At 50.5% G+C, this 17,097-nt stretch overlaps 3 protein-coding genes across 9 annotated transcripts in view; 1 reads left to right on the top strand and 2 right to left on the bottom strand.

Moving 5' to 3' along the window:
- The window catches only part of LOC6494193 (filamin-C), a 21,717-nt gene extending 13,931 nt beyond the window's left edge, over nucleotides 1–7,786 (top strand). For 5 of the 6 annotated variants that reach the window (XM_032451226.1, XM_032451224.1, XM_032451225.2 and 2 more), the window contains 7 exons: nucleotides 78–1,089; nucleotides 1,154–1,374; nucleotides 3,140–3,288; nucleotides 3,345–5,439; nucleotides 5,495–6,987; nucleotides 7,045–7,224; nucleotides 7,287–7,786. In XM_032451226.1, the coding sequence (XP_032307117.1) occupies nucleotides 78–1,089; nucleotides 1,154–1,374; nucleotides 3,140–3,288; nucleotides 3,345–5,439; nucleotides 5,495–6,987; nucleotides 7,045–7,224; nucleotides 7,287–7,418 (5,282 nt within the window). In that variant the 3' untranslated portion in view covers nucleotides 7,419–7,786. Of the gene's footprint in view, nucleotides 1–77; nucleotides 1,090–1,153; nucleotides 1,375–2,294; nucleotides 2,599–3,139; nucleotides 3,289–3,344; nucleotides 5,440–5,494; nucleotides 6,988–7,044; nucleotides 7,225–7,286 lie in introns of those variants that run through there. The other variant, XM_032451229.2, reaches the window with a different exon arrangement.
- Nucleotides 7,776–12,290, bottom strand: LOC6496373 (cilia- and flagella-associated protein 61). Its single transcript, XM_001960746.4, has 13 exons — nucleotides 12,010–12,290; nucleotides 11,645–11,944; nucleotides 11,452–11,593; nucleotides 11,227–11,390; nucleotides 10,998–11,167; nucleotides 10,647–10,942; nucleotides 10,255–10,592; nucleotides 10,011–10,203; nucleotides 9,676–9,950; nucleotides 9,373–9,609; nucleotides 8,749–9,311; nucleotides 8,529–8,692; nucleotides 7,776–8,476 (listed from the first exon to the last, which is right to left on the bottom strand). The coding sequence occupies exons 1-13, from the start codon at nucleotides 12,288–12,290 to the stop codon at nucleotides 7,865–7,867; spliced, it is 3,735 nt and encodes a 1,244-aa protein (XP_001960782.1). The 3' UTR covers nucleotides 7,776–7,864.
- Nucleotides 12,290–17,097, bottom strand: LOC6496372 (cilia- and flagella-associated protein 61). Of its 2 annotated transcripts, XM_001960745.4 has the most exons (13): nucleotides 16,743–17,097; nucleotides 16,366–16,680; nucleotides 15,996–16,304; nucleotides 15,814–15,921; nucleotides 15,629–15,756; nucleotides 15,290–15,570; nucleotides 14,677–15,234; nucleotides 14,334–14,617; nucleotides 13,467–14,278; nucleotides 13,247–13,410; nucleotides 12,936–13,184; nucleotides 12,673–12,882; nucleotides 12,290–12,614 (listed from the first exon to the last, which is right to left on the bottom strand). In XM_001960745.4, the coding sequence occupies exons 1-13, from the start codon at nucleotides 17,009–17,011 to the stop codon at nucleotides 12,399–12,401; spliced, it is 3,903 nt and encodes a 1,300-aa protein (XP_001960781.1). In that variant the 5' UTR covers nucleotides 17,012–17,097; the 3' UTR covers nucleotides 12,290–12,398. The 2 variants fall into 2 exon arrangements, with proteins under 2 accessions (XP_001960781.1, XP_032307123.1); XM_032451232.2 differs by lacking the exons at nucleotides 16,366–16,680; nucleotides 16,743–17,097 and having other exon boundaries at nucleotides 16,001–16,087.

The following is a 17,097-nucleotide window of genomic DNA, read 5'->3' as shown; positions in this document are numbered from 1 at the left end:
CTCTTTAAATTTATTGCAATTTCCAGACAATCATCCAATCAAATACTAATGGTTTCCATCTGCTATGTGTCTTACAGGTTCACCGTGGCACGCTGAGATCATGTCCTCACCCGGCCTGACCGCTCTGGGCGAATCGACGCGCCTGGTACCCGCCAATACGCCGGCGGTTTTTGAGATACTGCCGCCTCCTGGACAAAGCCTGAGCAAGGGCGAGTGCGTGGCCACGGTTTTGACTCCCAGTAAGTCAAAGCTCAACGCCAGAGTCACCCACGAGGCGGCAAATGGTGCTGCACGCATCGAGTTCGTGCCCACAGAGGTGGGCACCCACGTCATCGATGCGTCCATCAACGGCACGAAGATCGCTGGCGGCCCGCTGATCGCCAAGGTCTACGACTCCAGCCTGATCCAGGTGACGGAGGTGAATGGCGGCGTGGTCGGCCAGCCGTGCCAGTTCCGCGTGGACGCCAGCGCGGCGGGCGAGGGCCAGCTGGAGATATCCATAAATGAGGGCGAGGTGCCCAATCACGTCCAGGTGGTGGGTGGCGGCCGGTGCCTAGTCTCCTTCACCCCGGAGCAGGCCAAGTCGCATCTAATCGACATCAAGTTCAATGGCGAGACGGTACGCGGCTGCCCCTTTGTCTGCGCCGTAGCGGACACGTCCCGTGTGCTCTTGAATCTCTCCAATCTGGAGCTGATTCCGGTCAACCGACCCTCCTCCTTCCACATAACCGTCAGTGGAGGAGGGGCAGCCGAGCTGGCGGTGAGTGTTCGGGGTCCCCAAGGGGAGTTGCCCGTTCGCGTGACTGGAGACATCCACGCCGGCTTCACCGCCGAGTTCACGCCCACCACCGTCGGCGGCCACTCGATCAATGTGGAGTACAACGGCTTCGCCGTGCAGGGCACCCCCTTCCTGGCCAAGTCTTACGACGCCACCAAGGTCGTGGTGGGCAGTGTATCCCGCGGCACAATGGGTCGTCCGGTGCAGTTCACGGTGGACGCAGGCGATGCCGGTGAGGGCAACCTGGAGATTACAATTTCGGCCAAGGGACAGAACATCCCCACCCAGGTGCATCCGCAGGGCAGTGCAAGGTGCGTTTTCATTATGGCTCCCTAAATGTAGAGCTCCTCTAATGTTTCCTCTAATCCTTTGCAGATTCTCCGTTTCGTTTGTGCCCACCGAATCGTGCGAGCACACGATCAACGTGTCCTTCAATAAAATGCCCGTTCCCGGCTGTCCGATCACGGTCAGCATCAGCGGGGGCGTGGCCGGACCCCAGGTGTCGCTCGGCGGCCCGGGTCCCGTTCATCAGACCAATTCTTTTGTTATAAATCACAACGGCGGCCGTCTGGAGGACATCGAGGTGAACGTAGAAGGTATGTAGGCTGTAGACCCGCAGCTGGGATCCCAGATCCCATTCCCGCTAACCACCAGTCATCCGGTTTTGTATGGAAACCACCGCCCGCCCCCCGAATCCTATTCATATTGCTCCTTTTATGTTCCGCCTCATTGGGATTAGGTTTAAGGCTCGTAACTTAATTGCTCGTTGCTACATGTTTGTGTCTGCCAAGTGTATTGTTCGATTGGATCCATTTGCATACTCGAGTCTTGTATCTGGTAGCTTTAACAGTAACTGTATCTACATATATCTGTTGTTTGTATCTTTTGTTTGTATCTGCAACTCGAATCTATTCCGCATCGCACATACCCATCCGCACCGAAGCGCACGCACAAAAACTTGTACAGCAAAATTGTATGAGCGGAAATCGTTGTGGAAAGTCCCAAGCATGCTACCTTCCACCTTGCCACCGCCCACTTTTCACCCACTATCCATGACCCTCACACCGTCACCCCCTCATGTTGTAGTGAAGATGCATCTGCCATCCGAAGCCAAGGTGCTGCACTTATAGAGTGGATTTATGAGATACGCAGTCCGGGCAATTATGCCACACATTTGTAATTTGCTTGCACGGTCAGACCTCGCTAAGGTGGAGGCGCCACTCCACTGCCACTCGAAAGTTTCGCCTTAGGGAGGTGCGGCTGTTGCCATTCAAGAGATCCGTTCTGTCCGAAGCTTTTGTGTTTTTGGTCCTCCAGAAGTAGTGGCGAATTTGTGCAAGCCTTCCCCCGGGCGGGATGGATTCCATCCAGTTGCTATTAATCATTAGTTATTCGGGTCTGCGTACTCCGCCCTGTGTGTTTTTTGTGCATTTGTGGTAGTCCTTGTTGTTTGTACGTAATCTTTTGTCCTTTTTGTAATAATGTTGCTCACTTTTGTATCTGTATTATATTTCAGGACGGCGAAATCTTTTGTACTAGACTATATATAAATATATATACATATACTTACTTATATTACCTATCTATACCTAAACGGGAGGTGCCCCCGGGCATTCCCTTAAATATATATATATGCTATTCACCTGGTGTATATATACTCTGCTAACAGTCCGAACCCCCAACCATAACCCTGAGAACCAGAGATGCCAATACAATAACAATATGAAGTATACTAATGTCCGATTGTTTACTAATTTGTTTCATACCGATTAATTGTAGAGTTACTCGAATCAAAATAAAACAAAATGGTTTAAAACAAACACCAGCAGGTTGTACATCCATTAGGCAGGGATCTCCCGGGGTCCACTGTACAGATCGACTCTTGGGGTACTCGTATTGTTGTGTCTGATCCCCCAGCATCCACACATCTCAGTCCACTAACCCCTTCTGGCACAACCGATCCAATGATAATCAATCAAGACTAACCGCACTCCAAGTAAATGACTCAAACTAAGGAACACCCCCCACACCACTACCACTACCACTAATCCCAAGACCCCCAAAGACTGGCCGACATTCGAAAGTCTCCAATTAATACCATTACTAATCCAGTGAACATTTTTCCAAATTTTTCGCCTCATTCGCGACTGAAAACCAAAACAAAACCAAACACTAACCCAACACAAATCTGACCCAACCGACCGTTGCCCAATTATCGAATTTCAACAAAACAAACAAACGAAATCAATCTCAAAACTCGTTTCCGGCCGCGTCGCAACAAAAATAATAATTAATAAATACTAAAATCAAATACGAACAAATGGTAAACACAAAAACAAAACAAAATCGCTGGGTAATCAGGACCTGCTGGCCAGTCGGTGCCTGCCCAAGTGCATCAGTCGGCTGATGGAGTCTTCAAGGCCGAGTTTGTACCCCGAGTGGTGGGCGAGCATCGCGTCAATGTCACGGTCAATGGATTGGCCACCGCTGGAAGTCCCTATGCAGCCAAGGTAAGTAGGACATTTCATCCTTAAGCCCACCTCTAAGAGTAATCCCTCTATGTCAGGTCTATGATGTCAGCGCCATCAAGGTGAAGAATGTCAGCAGTGGAACCGTGGGCAAGCCCGTTACCTTCTTGGTCGAGACCTCCCAGGCTGGACCCGGCAACTTGGAGGTCACTGTCAACGGTGGCAGGGTGCCCACCTCAGCCCAGGCCCAGGGACAGCACACCTATGCCATCAGCTTCACCCCTCGGGAAGCCGAGAGTCACACGGTGGAGCTTCGATTCAATAGCCAGGATGTGCCCGGATCCCCCTTCACGTGCCGAGTGGCAGCCGCAGCCCGCATCCAGTCCCCAGAAAGCATGGACAAAGTGAGCGTGGGTCGGCTATTTGAGTTCGTGGTGGAGTCGGACACAAAGCCCACTGTGGAGGTGCTGGGACCAGCACGTCGTAGTGTGCCCGTCAAGATCGATCCCTTGGGAAGCTCTACCCTCGGATACAATGTCAAGTTCGAGCCAATGGAGGTGGGTGACCATTCCGTGGAGGTGCGCCTGCCAGGTGGTGGCCACGTCGAGGGGAGTCCCTTCCTGCTGAAGGCCTACTCGGCCGAGAAGGTCATCGTGACCGACATACGATCCGGTGTGGTGAACAAGAGCGTCAGCTTTGGCATAAACGCCTCCCAGGCGGGAGCCGGAAATCTGGAGATCATCGTGGCAGTGAATGGCAAGAATGTGCCCAATTTTGTCCAGTCTGAGGGCAATGCCCGTTTCAAGGTGAACTTCAAGCCCACGGAGGCGGCCACCCACTCGCTGTCCGTGAGATTCAACGGACACCCGGTTCCTGGATCACCTTTCAGCTGCCACATCGCCGCTGCAGCAGCTTCGCCGTCGATGGGACTGCCCCGAGCCATGGCCATGGGCGAGTGCCTCAAGCAGGCCGCCGTGAAGATGGACAACACTTTCGAACTAGAGGGCTTTGAGGGCGTGGAGCCGCAAATCTTCGTTACATCGCCCTCGGGCGACAACGAGCACTGCCAGCTCAGCCAGCACGACGGAGGCAGCTACTCCGCCTCATTCAGGCCCACCACCGTGGGTCGCCACTTGATCAGTGTGACTGCCAATGACCAGCACATCAACGGCTCTCCCTTCAGCTGCAACGTCTTTGACGTTTCCCGGGTGAGCATCAGCGGCCTGGAACAGCAGTACGGACCCGCCACATTAGGAGTTCCGGTGACCTTCAGTGTGGATGCCGCCGGAGCCGGCGAAGGCACTCTGGAACTGGTTGTTTCCACCGACAGCAGCACTGTCAAGGCCGAGGTGGTGGCCTGTGCCCGTGGACTTTACGACGTGACTTTCGTGCCACAGAGCACGGAACCGCACTATGTGAATATAACTTTCAACGAGGTGGCCGTCGATGGAAGCCCCTTCCGTGTGGACATTCAGCAGCACACCCAGCACATTCAGATCGGCAGCCTGGCGGCCATTGATTTCCCGGCAGACGACCAGATTGTGGAGATCTTCTCGCCGGACCAGAAGTCGGTGCCCTACTCCATAAATCGCCAGACGGCCGAGTTCCGCACCCATTCGACCGGAAACTACACGCTGCGCTTTATCGATCGCGAGACCCGGCAGCACATCGGCTCCCGAACCCTGTGCGTCTTCGATCCCACGCTCGTCAAGATTACCGAGGTGAGCGAGGCCTTCTGCCATCGTCCGGCCAGTATTGGAGTCTCTCTGAACGAGGCTGGCCAGGGAGATCTGTCTGCCCTTGTCCGGTGTGGAGCAACGGAAGTGCCGCATACCATCCGTGGCCCCAGCAAGTCCGGGGTGTACGAGATCGTCTACCAGCCCACCCGAGTGGCTCCGCACAAGATCAGCATCCTTTTCAACGACGTGCCCATCTCGCTGAAGCCCCTGGAGATCAATGTGCTGCCCGCCAGTGCCGGCAAGGAGATCAGTGTCAGTGGCCTGGGACTGTACCAGGCTCGAGTGGGCAAGACCACGTCCTTTGCAATTGATACTGTGAAGAGACCGGCGCGGGAGTTCGATGTGGTGGTTTCGGGACCCGGAGGACAGGCTCTGCCAGTCAGATGCTATCAGACCAAGAACGGTCACCTGCAGGCCGAGTTCACAATCAACAAGCCAGGACAGTGTGTGATTGGTAAGTGTTTTCGAAGCTTTAGTAGTTTCTTATTAATCCTCCTGTTCTTCTCCAGAGGTGCTCCACCAATCGAAACCACTGCCTGGCAGTCCCTTCACCTGCGAATCCTTTGATAGCAGCAAGGTGACCACCCAAGGCATCACCAAGGAGCCCCTTGCCCTGCACAGTCCCAACAGCTTCACCGTGCGCACGGACAACGCCGGAACAGCCGAACTGGAGGCCTTCGCCATATCGCCCAGCAACCAGAGCTTGCCCGTTTTGATCAGCGAACAGTCCGATGGAGTCTACAACGTGGAGTTCGTGCCCTCGCAGCCTGGCAACTACAAGCTGACCCTGATGTACGGAGGAGAGACTATTCCCAGCTCCCCGCTCAACTTCACGGCCTCGTCCAGCGGGGTCAGAAACGATGCTAGGGCCGCAGGACACGGCCTGGAGGTGTGCCACAGGAATAAGGAGGCCTCCTTTGTGGTCTACTGCCCGATCGCCCCGAACGTTCAGATCGAGCGACTGGACGAGTACGGCGAGAGGATAGAGCCGAAGATCAAAGCTTTGGGCAACAATGAGTGGCGCATCTCGTACACCATCCTCTCCGTCGGCAAATACGAAATCCGGGCTAGCTGTCCGAATCGCGGAAGCTTGCCGGGATCGCCTTGGCACATCAGCTGCGTCGAGTCTAACAAGGTATCGCCCGTGGGCGGCTGGGGAACTCTGGTTGATCACGATGGCAGACTTATCCTGCCCGCTCGCATCATCTTCGATGTGGAGAACGCGGGTCCGGGAAAACTGGTGTGCAGCATCGATGGCATCGAAATTCCGGTGGACAAGTTTGCCGACGACAAGATGTGCCTGAACATTACCGGCGAGAATCTGGCTGCCGGAGAGCACGATCTGGACTTGACCTGGAGCGGCCTCACCATCACCCAGTGCCCGAGAAGCGCTTATGTGACGGGGCAGCAGGCAGCGGACAAGGTTCAGCTGATGGGTCGTGGCTTGGCGGCAGCCCAGGCCGGAGAGGCGGCCCACTTCACTATCGACGCTTCGAATGCACCGGCAGGCAAGCCGGAGGTGATCCTCATCGCCCAGGACAACTCGTCGCTACCTGTCAGCTTGGCACAGCCCCGTCCCAGCGAAAATATCTGGGTGGCGTCCTACACCCCGCAGAAGTCCACCACTGGTACTCTGAATCTCTCCGTCAAGTGGAACGGTCGTCTCGTCAAAGGTTGTCCCCTCACCGTGGCGGTGGGCTCTTCGATGGACGCCTCCAAGGTGATCGCCTCTGGCGAGGGCCTGCGTCACGGTATTGTCGGCAAGGATATCAAGTCCTGGATAGATACCAGGAGAGCTGGCCCCGGCGAACTAACCGCCCACTGTGCCGGGGTGCGTAAGGTGGCCTACTGCGAGCTCTACGATCACGGCGATGCCACTTTCACCCTGAACATAAAGCCCCAGGAGCCGGGTCGTCATCTGTTGACCATTAAATACGGAGGACAAAATGTGCCAGGATCGCCGTTTGCCCTGAAAGTGGCCGGAGCTCCAGACGCCAGCAAGGTTAGTCCTTTAAAAATATAAATTACAATTTTATTTATACTTTTTTATCACTCACAGGTTCGTGTCTATGGTCCTGGCATAGAGCACGGTGTGCTGGCCACCTTCCAGTCGCGCTTCATCTGCGACACCCGTGGAGCTGGAGCCGGACAGCTGACAGTCCGTGTCCGTGGACCCAAGGGAGCCTTCCGCGTGGAAATGCAGCGGGAGAGCCAAAAGGATCGCACCATTCTGTGCAAGGTAGGACTTCTCCTTTCCAACCTTGAAGCATCGAATCTATTATTTTGTTTCTTGTTTTCCAGTACGATCCCACGGAACCCGGCGACTATAGAGTGGAGGTCAAGTGGGCCGGAGAGTTCGTGCCCGGCTCACCCTTCCCCGTCATGATCTTCGACACCGAGGAGGAGTTACGAAGGTACTTGCAGGGCATATGAGGCCAGCTCAACCACCACGTCATCGTCTTCCCCAGTGGCCTCGGCACCCTGCCTCTCGGCCACGGCCAAGGAGTTCCGCGGCGCAAGGCCCCCTCCTGCACGCCCCTGTAGAAGAGTGCCAGCAGCCGAAGGACACCCTTGTAGAATACATGAATAAGCAATCATCGCGCCTAAGAAAGATAATCGTGTTATACTAACTTGAGAGCAAATCGAAGCGACTAACGAAATGTAGTACGTAGACTAATCCCAATTATTAATAGACTTAATATGTTGAGCAATGTAAAAACTTGCAATGAATTGGTTTAGTTATTTAGCATTGTATGCAATACAAAATAAACATTTAATTACAAATATTAATAAAAATTTAATCCGGGTTTTATTTCTCAAAGGCAAACATCCTAGAGAGAACAACGAGGACCTATGAAAATATAAAGGCCAGAACAGAATCATAGACTAAAAACTCCCCAATCCTCTGGCAGGGCAAAGGCGTGAATGAAGTCCCTTCGATAGGTTCGAACAAACTCGATCACATTCTCCTCCAGCCTCTGCCTTTGAATGTTCTCCATACTTCCTCTCAGCTGGTGGGTGGTAACCATAGACTCGCTTGTGTTCATCAGCAGCATGGATAGCAGGACCCGCCGATTTTTGAGCTGCAGCTCATCGAATCTGTCGTGCAGGATGAGCTCCGTCCAAGGGCGTTGAAAGAAATCCAGAAAGTTGGTGATCCAACCGGCATGGTATCGGTTGCGCAAGTCGTTCAGCAGCAGGACATGCTTGCCGCAAAAGTACTCCAGAAAGTACAATCGTTTCTCCTTTTTGGTGACGCAGACAATCTCGATGACCACCAGCTGGCTGTTGATCCGAACCCGGCAGAAATCGCCATCCTCAAAGGTTGTCATGCTCTCGGCATAGTCCGCCGTTAGCTGACCCACCAACAGGGGCCTGGGCTGGATGACTTTGAGGATCTGGTAATTCATGGGGAGCACTCCCGTGAACATGTGAGGCTTGGAGTACCTGGACTGCATCGGACCCTTCACTACATTTAATTCGTAGGCCAACTAAAGGAGAAACCTATGAGATGTAATCAGTGGAATGGATTCAAATAATCACCTTTTCGGCTCTTTCTTGGGCGGAGATATGGTCGTACTGGAAATTGGGAGTCGGATCGATTTTCGCGTACCGGCCACCGGCATAGATGTTTGGATCGTTGGTGCAATAGTGTGCATTGACTAAGATCCTCCGATTTTCCATCTTAATATCGCACTCATTTAGGACTGTAATGTAAGAGGCAATTAGAAGACGTCAAAACAGACCTCTCTTCCTGCCTTACTCTTTTCCATCTCTGAACTCAAAACCATTCTATTAAAGTTCACAAACAGATCACAATTTAGAGTAAACTTTGTCCGGCTCGGTATTCCAATAAACTCCACCTTCTCGATGGAGGTCCTGGTGACATCCAAGATAAGCTTGCTATAGTTAGTTGACACATATAACGTGACCCCCATATCCGCTATCATATCGAGTAAGATCGGGTCCAGTCGTGAGTCCGTCTCGGCATTCATCAGCACCTCAGGGCCCTGCACAATACTGGGCTGCACATAGGTGATGTTCTCGGCTGAGCAGCCGTGTGTGATCATAAAGTGTATGGCCTCGTAGACGCACAAGCCGTAGCCGTAGACAATGATGCTGTACGATTCCAAGGTCGTGACCACTTCCTGAAGCTTGTGATAGAAGATGATCCTGTCCAGCCGGTGGTGGCTAACCACATAGTTAAGCGGAGGAATGTTGTCCGGGTACTCCATGTCCACGAACCCGTACCTGTGGGCATCCATCAGCACGAGCTTTTCATAGTGAATTTTGCAGCCACTCTCTAACTGCAAAATATTGTTCTCCCTTAAAAAGATCAATTAACGTGATTTTATGAGACGTGTTGTTTCTATAAGGGATATGTTACCTATCAATGCGCTCGACGACCCCTGGAACGAATCGCACCCACTGCCTCAGATCCATGCGCTGCATCGAGTCCCTGACAAAGGGATTCAGGTTGCCGGTGTTTACGTAGCAGTACCTATGTCCGCCACAGTACTGGCAAGTGAAGTCACAGTCGTAGGCCGCCTCCACCACTCCGTGTGGCACCACCACCGTAATGTCCGCACTGGGAATGCAGTTGTATCTCATGAAGTTGTGCAAACTAGGAACTCATTTACGTTAAGAATAAATTTCAAATGGGTGTCAGTCTATCTGATGAATTTCTTACTCTTTTGAGTTCCAGGAAAAGATTAAAATGCGCAGAAAGCTTCGACAAGTCTCCGAAAAGCCCACAATCACCACAGACCCCTTAAATCCCAGATACTTTGTTAGCTTTAGATTGTGACAGAAGACTCTGACGCGACTGGAGCATCCTTCCGTGTTCGACTGCTGCAATGGATGTCTAGGCAAATTGAAATGATACTTATCGAAGAGGTTCTTCTTCATGCGACGCGGCTCCACGGGCATCATATAGCTGGTCAGATCGTTTGGCAGCGTTGTTCCCTGCAACCCAAGCAAAAAATATTCTGAAAATTAGATACAAGATAGAAACAGGATGCGAACCCGAAAGTGATTAAAATGGAAAAGTTCCATATAGTTCTCGTGCAAGGCCACAGTGCGGAATATAGGATCGGCCCACATCTGGAAAAATGGATGCAGCTTGAACATCAAGACCTCGCCGCGGTTGTGGGTCAGATGGAACTGATCGTGTGGCAGCATGAAGAACTTGGTCAAGTCATCGTAGAAAAAAAATGGCCTAGGAGCATTCCGTATTAGTCAGAAACACAAAAAAAATTCAAATACACACTTTAAAAATATGAAACCCACAACGGAACACTCGGATATGTTCTTGGAGGTGCCACAGCGTATCACAAAACAGCTCAGATTGCTTCGGGGATTGTCGAAAATATCATTGAGCATTAACTCGACCGTATCAAGGACTTCTTCGATATATGGATCGGATTCTTCCTGTTCCTCCTCGACCGCGATAGTTTCCCTTCTGCGGTAATGAGCTGTGACAATTATTTTGATGTCATCGACGTCTTGCTTCTCCACGCGGTAAACGCTCAGATCTCCAAACAAAGTGCTGCGATGGGCCACAAATAGGTTGTCGCTGACGGAGCTATTGGGACGATAGGGCACAGGCTGAGGAGGGACAAATTAGAATAGCACTAGGCTTCCCAGAGCTAATTTTCTTGCCAAAAAGAAACGCAGCAACTCGCGCTGACAGGGACTCATGGTGGTAGTGGTGGGCACCTTCGTCACGCAATAATCGTGCTCCGGAAAGGCACTGAACATGGCGGACAGACTGAAGAATGTATATTCGGAGCGGACCAGTGGATGCAGCTGGAACATCTTGAGAAGAAATCCGTTGGAGGCCTTTTTCAGGAGAGCTTTTAGATTTTCAGGCTTCAACATCTCATTGGTAGACATATCAAAAGCGATCTCCAATTTGTCCCTAATAGCATTTACGTAGTATCTTCCAAGGCGAAGTTCTGGAGGAAAAAAAAGATTTACGGGAAAATAATAAGAAATGGCATGACTACCCACCTTCGTAAATGTGCTTAAATTTGGAAAGGACTAATTTTTTGGTTGGTTCTACTCGTAACTCCGGAGGGGTCAAAGTATCCTTTCGAATCTGCGACGGTGCGTACTCAATAAGCATTTGCTCCATTTTTGATGGAGCATATAGCTGCTTGTACGGCTTATTCTCTACTGAACTAAAAAGTACACATGATTATGTTGGCTTCCATCATAAGTTGGGTTCCAAACTACATACAATACATCAAACTGAACATGACCGTGATGGTGTCCTGGGGAATATCTGGCCAGGTTTCCCAAACGGTTCAGATGGAAGTTTCTGGCCAGGTCTGCCACATCGATCGAGTCCGAAAGCCACATTAGTCCCGCTCCCTTAACATTATCCTCTATTTCCTCCTCAAACTGAAAGCAAGGAAGGCAAGGAATGTGGCCAAAAAGATAAAAGGAAATTTGGAAAACCAACCTCGGCTATAATGATTTTGTCATTATCTGTCGATCCGTCTACATTCAGCAGTTGCTCTGCAATATAATAGTCCCCGTGGGCCTTTCGCAGATGCGGATCCTCAGAATCAATCATCTCAACGATGTCATCATTGTCCTCGGGTCTAAAAAAGGAATTCTTAATTCCCAGGAAAAATTTATGAGAAAAAACTTACAGTGCCTTTCGAAAAGATATCACCGGCATTATGTCCTTCCGACGGATAACAATGACCGACGGCTGATGTATCTGCTCCGAAATCTGGGAGGACTTGGGATAGTATGTTGTGCCCAATATCACGGCCGGCTCGTACTCTTCATCCTTCTGATCTGGAGGCCTCACCACCAGCATGAAGTTGAGCTTGTGCTCAGCGTAAAAGACCTCCTGAACCACCTGCTTGAACATGTCTGGAAACTCATTCCTGCTTAGGAAGAATTGGAGGAACATCGTGTTGACCAGGGTAATGGGCAGATCTAGGCTTTTAGGGGAAGGAAAGAATCAGAATCGTGGTTGCCCTGGAAGTCCTGGCGGAGCTCTGCCTACCAGAAGCGGGCATCCAACCAATGGAGCCAGAGATCGTTGCACAGTACCGGTATGGGTGGATGGTTACTGAACTCCGCGTAGGCCAGTAGGAAAGTGGTGTCCTCGGAGTCAAAGACCAGAAGCCGATGCGTCAGCTGCTCATGGAATAAAGCCCCCAATGGCGGAGTTCTCTTATTCCCAATGTGCCAGGTTTCTTTGGCTTCAAAGAGGTCCTCGATGCGCCGCAGATCGCGGATGCCCGCCGAGAGGATTACAATCTTATTTTTCGAAATTATAGACATTTTTCGAAAAAAAAATTACTAGTAAGTGTATTTTCTGAGTTAAAGTATTACACATCGAAATCGGAAGGCACAGAAGCCGGCTGCTTCGGTTTTAAAAATTGATCAAGTCTACTCGATATCTTCCTCCGGCTTCTCCGTTGTCTCCGGTTTTGGCAGCCACATCGGTAGATCCGACTTAAAGAAATCTTCAGGCAGGGCGAATCTGTGCCGGAAGTCGCGTCGATGCTCCCTCAGAAAACTAAGAAGCTTATGCTCCAGGTAGCGCTTGTTCAACGTTACGAAGTCCATGTCGGTTACATCCTTGAATGCACCCACATTCGCCCGCTATGAAAGGAATTTTCTCGTTAATTTTCATTTGATTTGAAAGAAGAATGTATAGCACCGTTAAAGTGGATACGGCCATGGGTTTCAGCAAGTCCCTGTTTTCCGCCTGCAGGTCCTCGAACTTATCGTGCATTATCAGCTCTGTCCAGGGCTCTTGGAAGAACGTAATAAAACAATCAATCGTCTTAGCCCGATAGCGAGACCTAAGATTGTTCAAAAGTAGCTCATGTTTGCCCACGAAATGCTGCAGAAAATCAAAGTGGGCCGACTGGAAGAAAGATAAATGATAACCAGCCCGAAACCTGCCCGCAGCTAACCCACTTGTTTGGTGACAACCACAATCTCGTCCACTACCATGCTCATCGACAAGCCCACGCGGCAGAAAATGTTATTCTTATAGGTGGTCATGCTGCAGCTCATCGAGGATGGCAACTGGTTGTTGAGGTATCTTCTGGGCATCACCACCTTTGTGATAAAGTAGTTCATCGGCAGCATGGCTTGAAAGTGCAGGGGCTGGGAGTAGCGATCCTCGTAGTCCCTTTTGGGAGAGATTCCCAAGTGATGGAGCAGCTGGAAGATCAAGAAACTCGTTTAATATAATTATTATCTAATATAAAAAATATATAATCGACCTTGCCGGCAATCTCCATTTCGGAGGTATACCTATACTGGTAGTTGACCTCCTGCCTTATTTTCACAAAAGCGCCAGCTGCATAGATATTTGGATCACTGGTCTGAAAGTTCTCCCCAACCAAGAGCCGGTCACCTTCCATTTCGAGATTGGAGGAAATAAATACTGAAGAAATCATAACAATAAGTTTCTGAATATTATCGCAAAAAGGCTTCACCTACACTGCTTGTTCTGATAGCTAATTTTTCCCTCATCGAATGAAATGAAGAGGTCACACTCGAAGGTCATCATGCGGCGACTGGGAAAGTGCTGGAAGACCACATCCATGATGAAGTCCGAGGACTCGTGCACCACCCAGTGGTGGAAATTGAAGTCGTTGTAGATATTCATACCGTTGTCGGAGAGCAGATCGTCCAGTATGACCTGTATGTTGCTGTCCCAAAAGGGATTCTTTAGCCTGTCCTCCTCGCCGTATCCCGTGTAGCGATGTGGCTGGACCAGCACCAGCCGAGAGTGGTCTACGCCGTGGTCGATCAGGAAGGAGATGCACTCGTAGGTACAGAGATCATTCCCATAAATCACTATCAAGTAGGTGCGCGGCACCTCCTCCAGGAGTGCTCGTACCTTGTAATAGAGCATAAACTTGTTCAGCCGGAAATTGACTTCCACAAAGTTGCACGGAAGCTTCTTGAGGGAACTCTCGTCCGGCGCACGAATCGTAAAATCCTGGGAGCACAAACAAATCAAAGTATCGTAGAGAATCTCGCAGGCCTGTAGCTTAACGAATTTCTTGTCCCGCTCAATGAACTCCACTACGCCGGGCACAAAGTGCACCCAGAACCGGAGATCCATACGGACGCAGCAATCGCGAATGTAGCAGGAATGGTTGTTGAACGACAAGTAGCACTTGCGGGTATTGGAGCAGTAGGGACACTGGAACAGGCTGTCGTATTCCGCCTCCACGATTCCCGGACTGCAGATGACCGTCACTTGGACCCAACTGAGGCACGTGAAGTTCGACCGGTTGTTTTGACTGAAAAAATAAATATAATGCGGCGTTTTTTTGTTATCAAAATGGCATATCTCACTCCTTTCTATTCCACTGGAAGATCAGCTTTCGCAGAAACGCCTTGGCCAGGGAACTGAATCCAATGATGACCAGTCGGCTATTGTTGGTAAACCACTTTACCGGAAAGAGTCTGTGCCGGTAGATGATAAGGTGATCCTTTGAAAAGTTATAAGTTGGCAGATTCACAGACGGTGTAGCCTTTTTGAAATTTTTATGGGGCTCAAAAAAAACCGGAGCTTTTTTAATGGCTCTCGGCTCGAGGACCATCATCATCTTCTTCAGGTCATTGGAGAATGTCCTGTGCTAAAAGGGGACATTTCAAATTGGCGGTTGGAAATCGGAAAAGGCAATCCCCAACTTACCGAAAAAGAAGTGATGAAATAAAAGTCGTAAAAGTTGGTCTTCTTGGCCAGCTCCCTTAGGATCAAGCCACTGCTCACGATGAACAAAGGATGGAGGCGCAAGGATATAATCTCGGCCCTTAGGCGATCCAGGTGGGCCTCCCGTCTCGACAGGTTATAGTGGTCGTACAATTTGCTGTGATCGTGAAACTGCCGGACCACTACAAATCCCACGGAGGTGTTCTCGTTGGCCGGCTTGGTGGAATTGCCACACCGGATGGTGAACACATAAAAGTCGCTAAACTCGTTCTCCAGCACATCCTTCATGATGGCGTCGAGGACGACCAGCTCGTTCTCCACCTCCGCCCTCAAGTTAACCTTGGAGCAGTAGGACACGCTGCTGCTATCCGATTCCGCTGGTGACCCCAGCTCTGTCGTGTTGCCCAAGGATAACGAGTGCACCACACTCACGTCCTCCTTCTGCAGTTTGTACAGGCTGATCTCACCAAAGATCGTACTCCGATGAGTAATAAAGACCTCCTCCAGATTGGTTTCATCCGATGGCCGCATAGCTACGGGCTGTGGAACAAAAAAAATAGTCATTCCACGGTAGACTTATGGTCATAATACCTACTATGAAGTACTGCAGCACCTCCATATGACTCCTAATGGCCTTGGCCCGCTTTGGTATCACCATCATGCCGTAGTCCTTATCAGGATAGGCACAAAACATGGCCACCACCGCATTGAAGAGCCTGGGCAGCGGAAAGTCTTGCCGCGCCATCACGCATTTGACAAGAAAAGCATTGGATGCGTCCTGGATGGCCTTCCGACCCGGCGGCATGGACTTGGCGTTATACATAAAGTTAATGGTATTCGATTCCTGCCTAAGATAGTAATCCAAACTGTGGAGTTCTGGGTGTGCATTATTTAAATTCTTAAACAAAATCTGTTTGATCTGTTGCAGACTCACTTTCAAGGATGTTTTTAAACTTGGAGTAGAGAACCTCCCTCATGTAGAACTTGTTGTCGTTGGACACGTGGGCGTCCTCAATAGTGCCGCCAATGGAGCTGACCTTCATCTTTCCAACACTGGCCACACTGATCCAACAAAAAAAACAATTATTTTTCGAATGAAATATGTGAATAGGGACTCACCTCATGCCGCTGTCATTGCGCTGAAGTCCTCCAACAATCGTCATGGCGTCTAGATCGTCCAGAGCGTCTGTGGTGAACATACTGGCAGCTGCTCTTCGGTGAACAGAGCTACCGGAAAACGTAAAAGAATCAACTAGGATAAAATCCCTGGGATGTGGGATATGGAAGGCAAAGGAACTCACCTCACTGTCAACGTTTCGTAGTGGAAGGACGCGCGCGTGTCGAACTTCACCAAGTTTCCAAAAGCACCCATTTCGTAGTTGCGCACATAGAACCGGATGTCAAAGTTAGTGGTCATCCAAAGGAAGATGGCCAGCTCGGTCTCCTGGCACTTGTTGTTCATCTCAGCCACCACTAGCAAATCACCTTCTTCTTCAGGCTCCCTCTCCTGATGCATCAGCTCCTCTGCTATATAAAAGTCGCCCAGCTCCTCACGCAGCTCCGGCATCTCGGCCTCCTGAATGGCAATGATTTCGTCATTATCCTCGGCCCTAGAACCCAGGGAAAGTTATATTTCTTGGGTAGTGGAACAATGACATCAGCCAATCTTACAGTGCCTTACGGTAGGTAATCTTTGGAAGCATCTGGCCCCGATCCACAATGTACAGGGACTGCGTATTGAAATTATTGTTTATACTATACTCCCGGGGATAGAATACTTTGCACAACTTCTCCAGATCTTCAAAGTACTCCTGTAAGTGCGCCTGCTGTTTAACAAAGGGCATTCTTACGGTGATGAAATACGTGGCCTTGTTCTCCAGGTAGAATACTTCCTGGAGGATTTCCGCCAAAACCTCAGGACACTCGCTCTTATAAATGCAAAAGTTAAAAAACAGTGTGTTAAGCAAGCTAATGGGCATGGGCAAACTGATGAGAAGGATTCGGTTAATTGGATGGCATAGAGGGCAGCAGGAATCCCAGATAGATACCAGTATCTAACGGACAACCATTCCAGCCAACAGTCATTGGGCATGGCACTTATGGCCGGATACGTCCGGAACTCGGCATAGGCCACCAGCTTCGAAGTTTTCACGGATTGAGCCACCATCCGGTGGGTCTGGTAGTTGTGGAAGACCGAGTCTTTGCCTAGGAACTTTTGACGGATGTTGCCAAACCACTTGGAGCCCGGCGACCGGATCAGCGCAGTGATGCTGTCCTGGTCGGAAAGCAAGGCCCATCGCACAGCAAAGTCACTCATCCCGAGCCAAGGTCAGTGTGCGTAATTTGTGTGTGGGATGTGTATGACTGGAGTAGAACATCACACTGGGTTTTGGCAAACATCTT

This window comes from Drosophila ananassae, chromosome 3L (genome assembly GCF_017639315.1).
Source record: "Drosophila ananassae strain 14024-0371.13 chromosome 3L, ASM1763931v2, whole genome shotgun sequence".
In the NCBI taxonomy this organism is placed as follows: domain Eukaryota; kingdom Metazoa; phylum Arthropoda; class Insecta; order Diptera; family Drosophilidae; genus Drosophila; species Drosophila ananassae.
The sequence above is the reverse complement of the archived record's forward strand: the minus strand, read 5'-3'. Positions and strand labels throughout refer to the sequence as shown.

Coding starts and splice junctions, on each gene's coding strand:
- LOC6496373 (XM_001960746.4), bottom strand. CDS start 12,290: ATGTCTATAATTTCGAAAAATAAGATTGTAATCCTCTCGGCGGGCATC. Junction 11,945..12,009: donor TGGTTGGATGCCCGCTTCTG/GTAGGCAGAGCT, acceptor TTCCCCTAAAAG/CCTAGATCTGCCCATTACCC. Junction 11,168..11,226: donor CATGTTCAGTTTGATGTATT/GTATGTAGTTTG, acceptor TGTACTTTTTAG/TTCAGTAGAGAATAAGCCGT.
- LOC6496372 (XM_001960745.4), bottom strand. CDS start 17,011: ATGAGTGACTTTGCTGTGCGATGGGCCTTGCTTTCCGACCAGGACAGC. Junction 15,922..15,995: donor TACGAAACGTTGACAGTGAG/GTGAGTTCCTTT, acceptor GTTTTCCGGTAG/CTCTGTTCACCGAAGAGCAG. Junction 14,279..14,333: donor TTCCAGTGGAATAGAAAGGA/GTGAGATATGCC, acceptor TTATTTTTTCAG/TCAAAACAACCGGTCGAACT.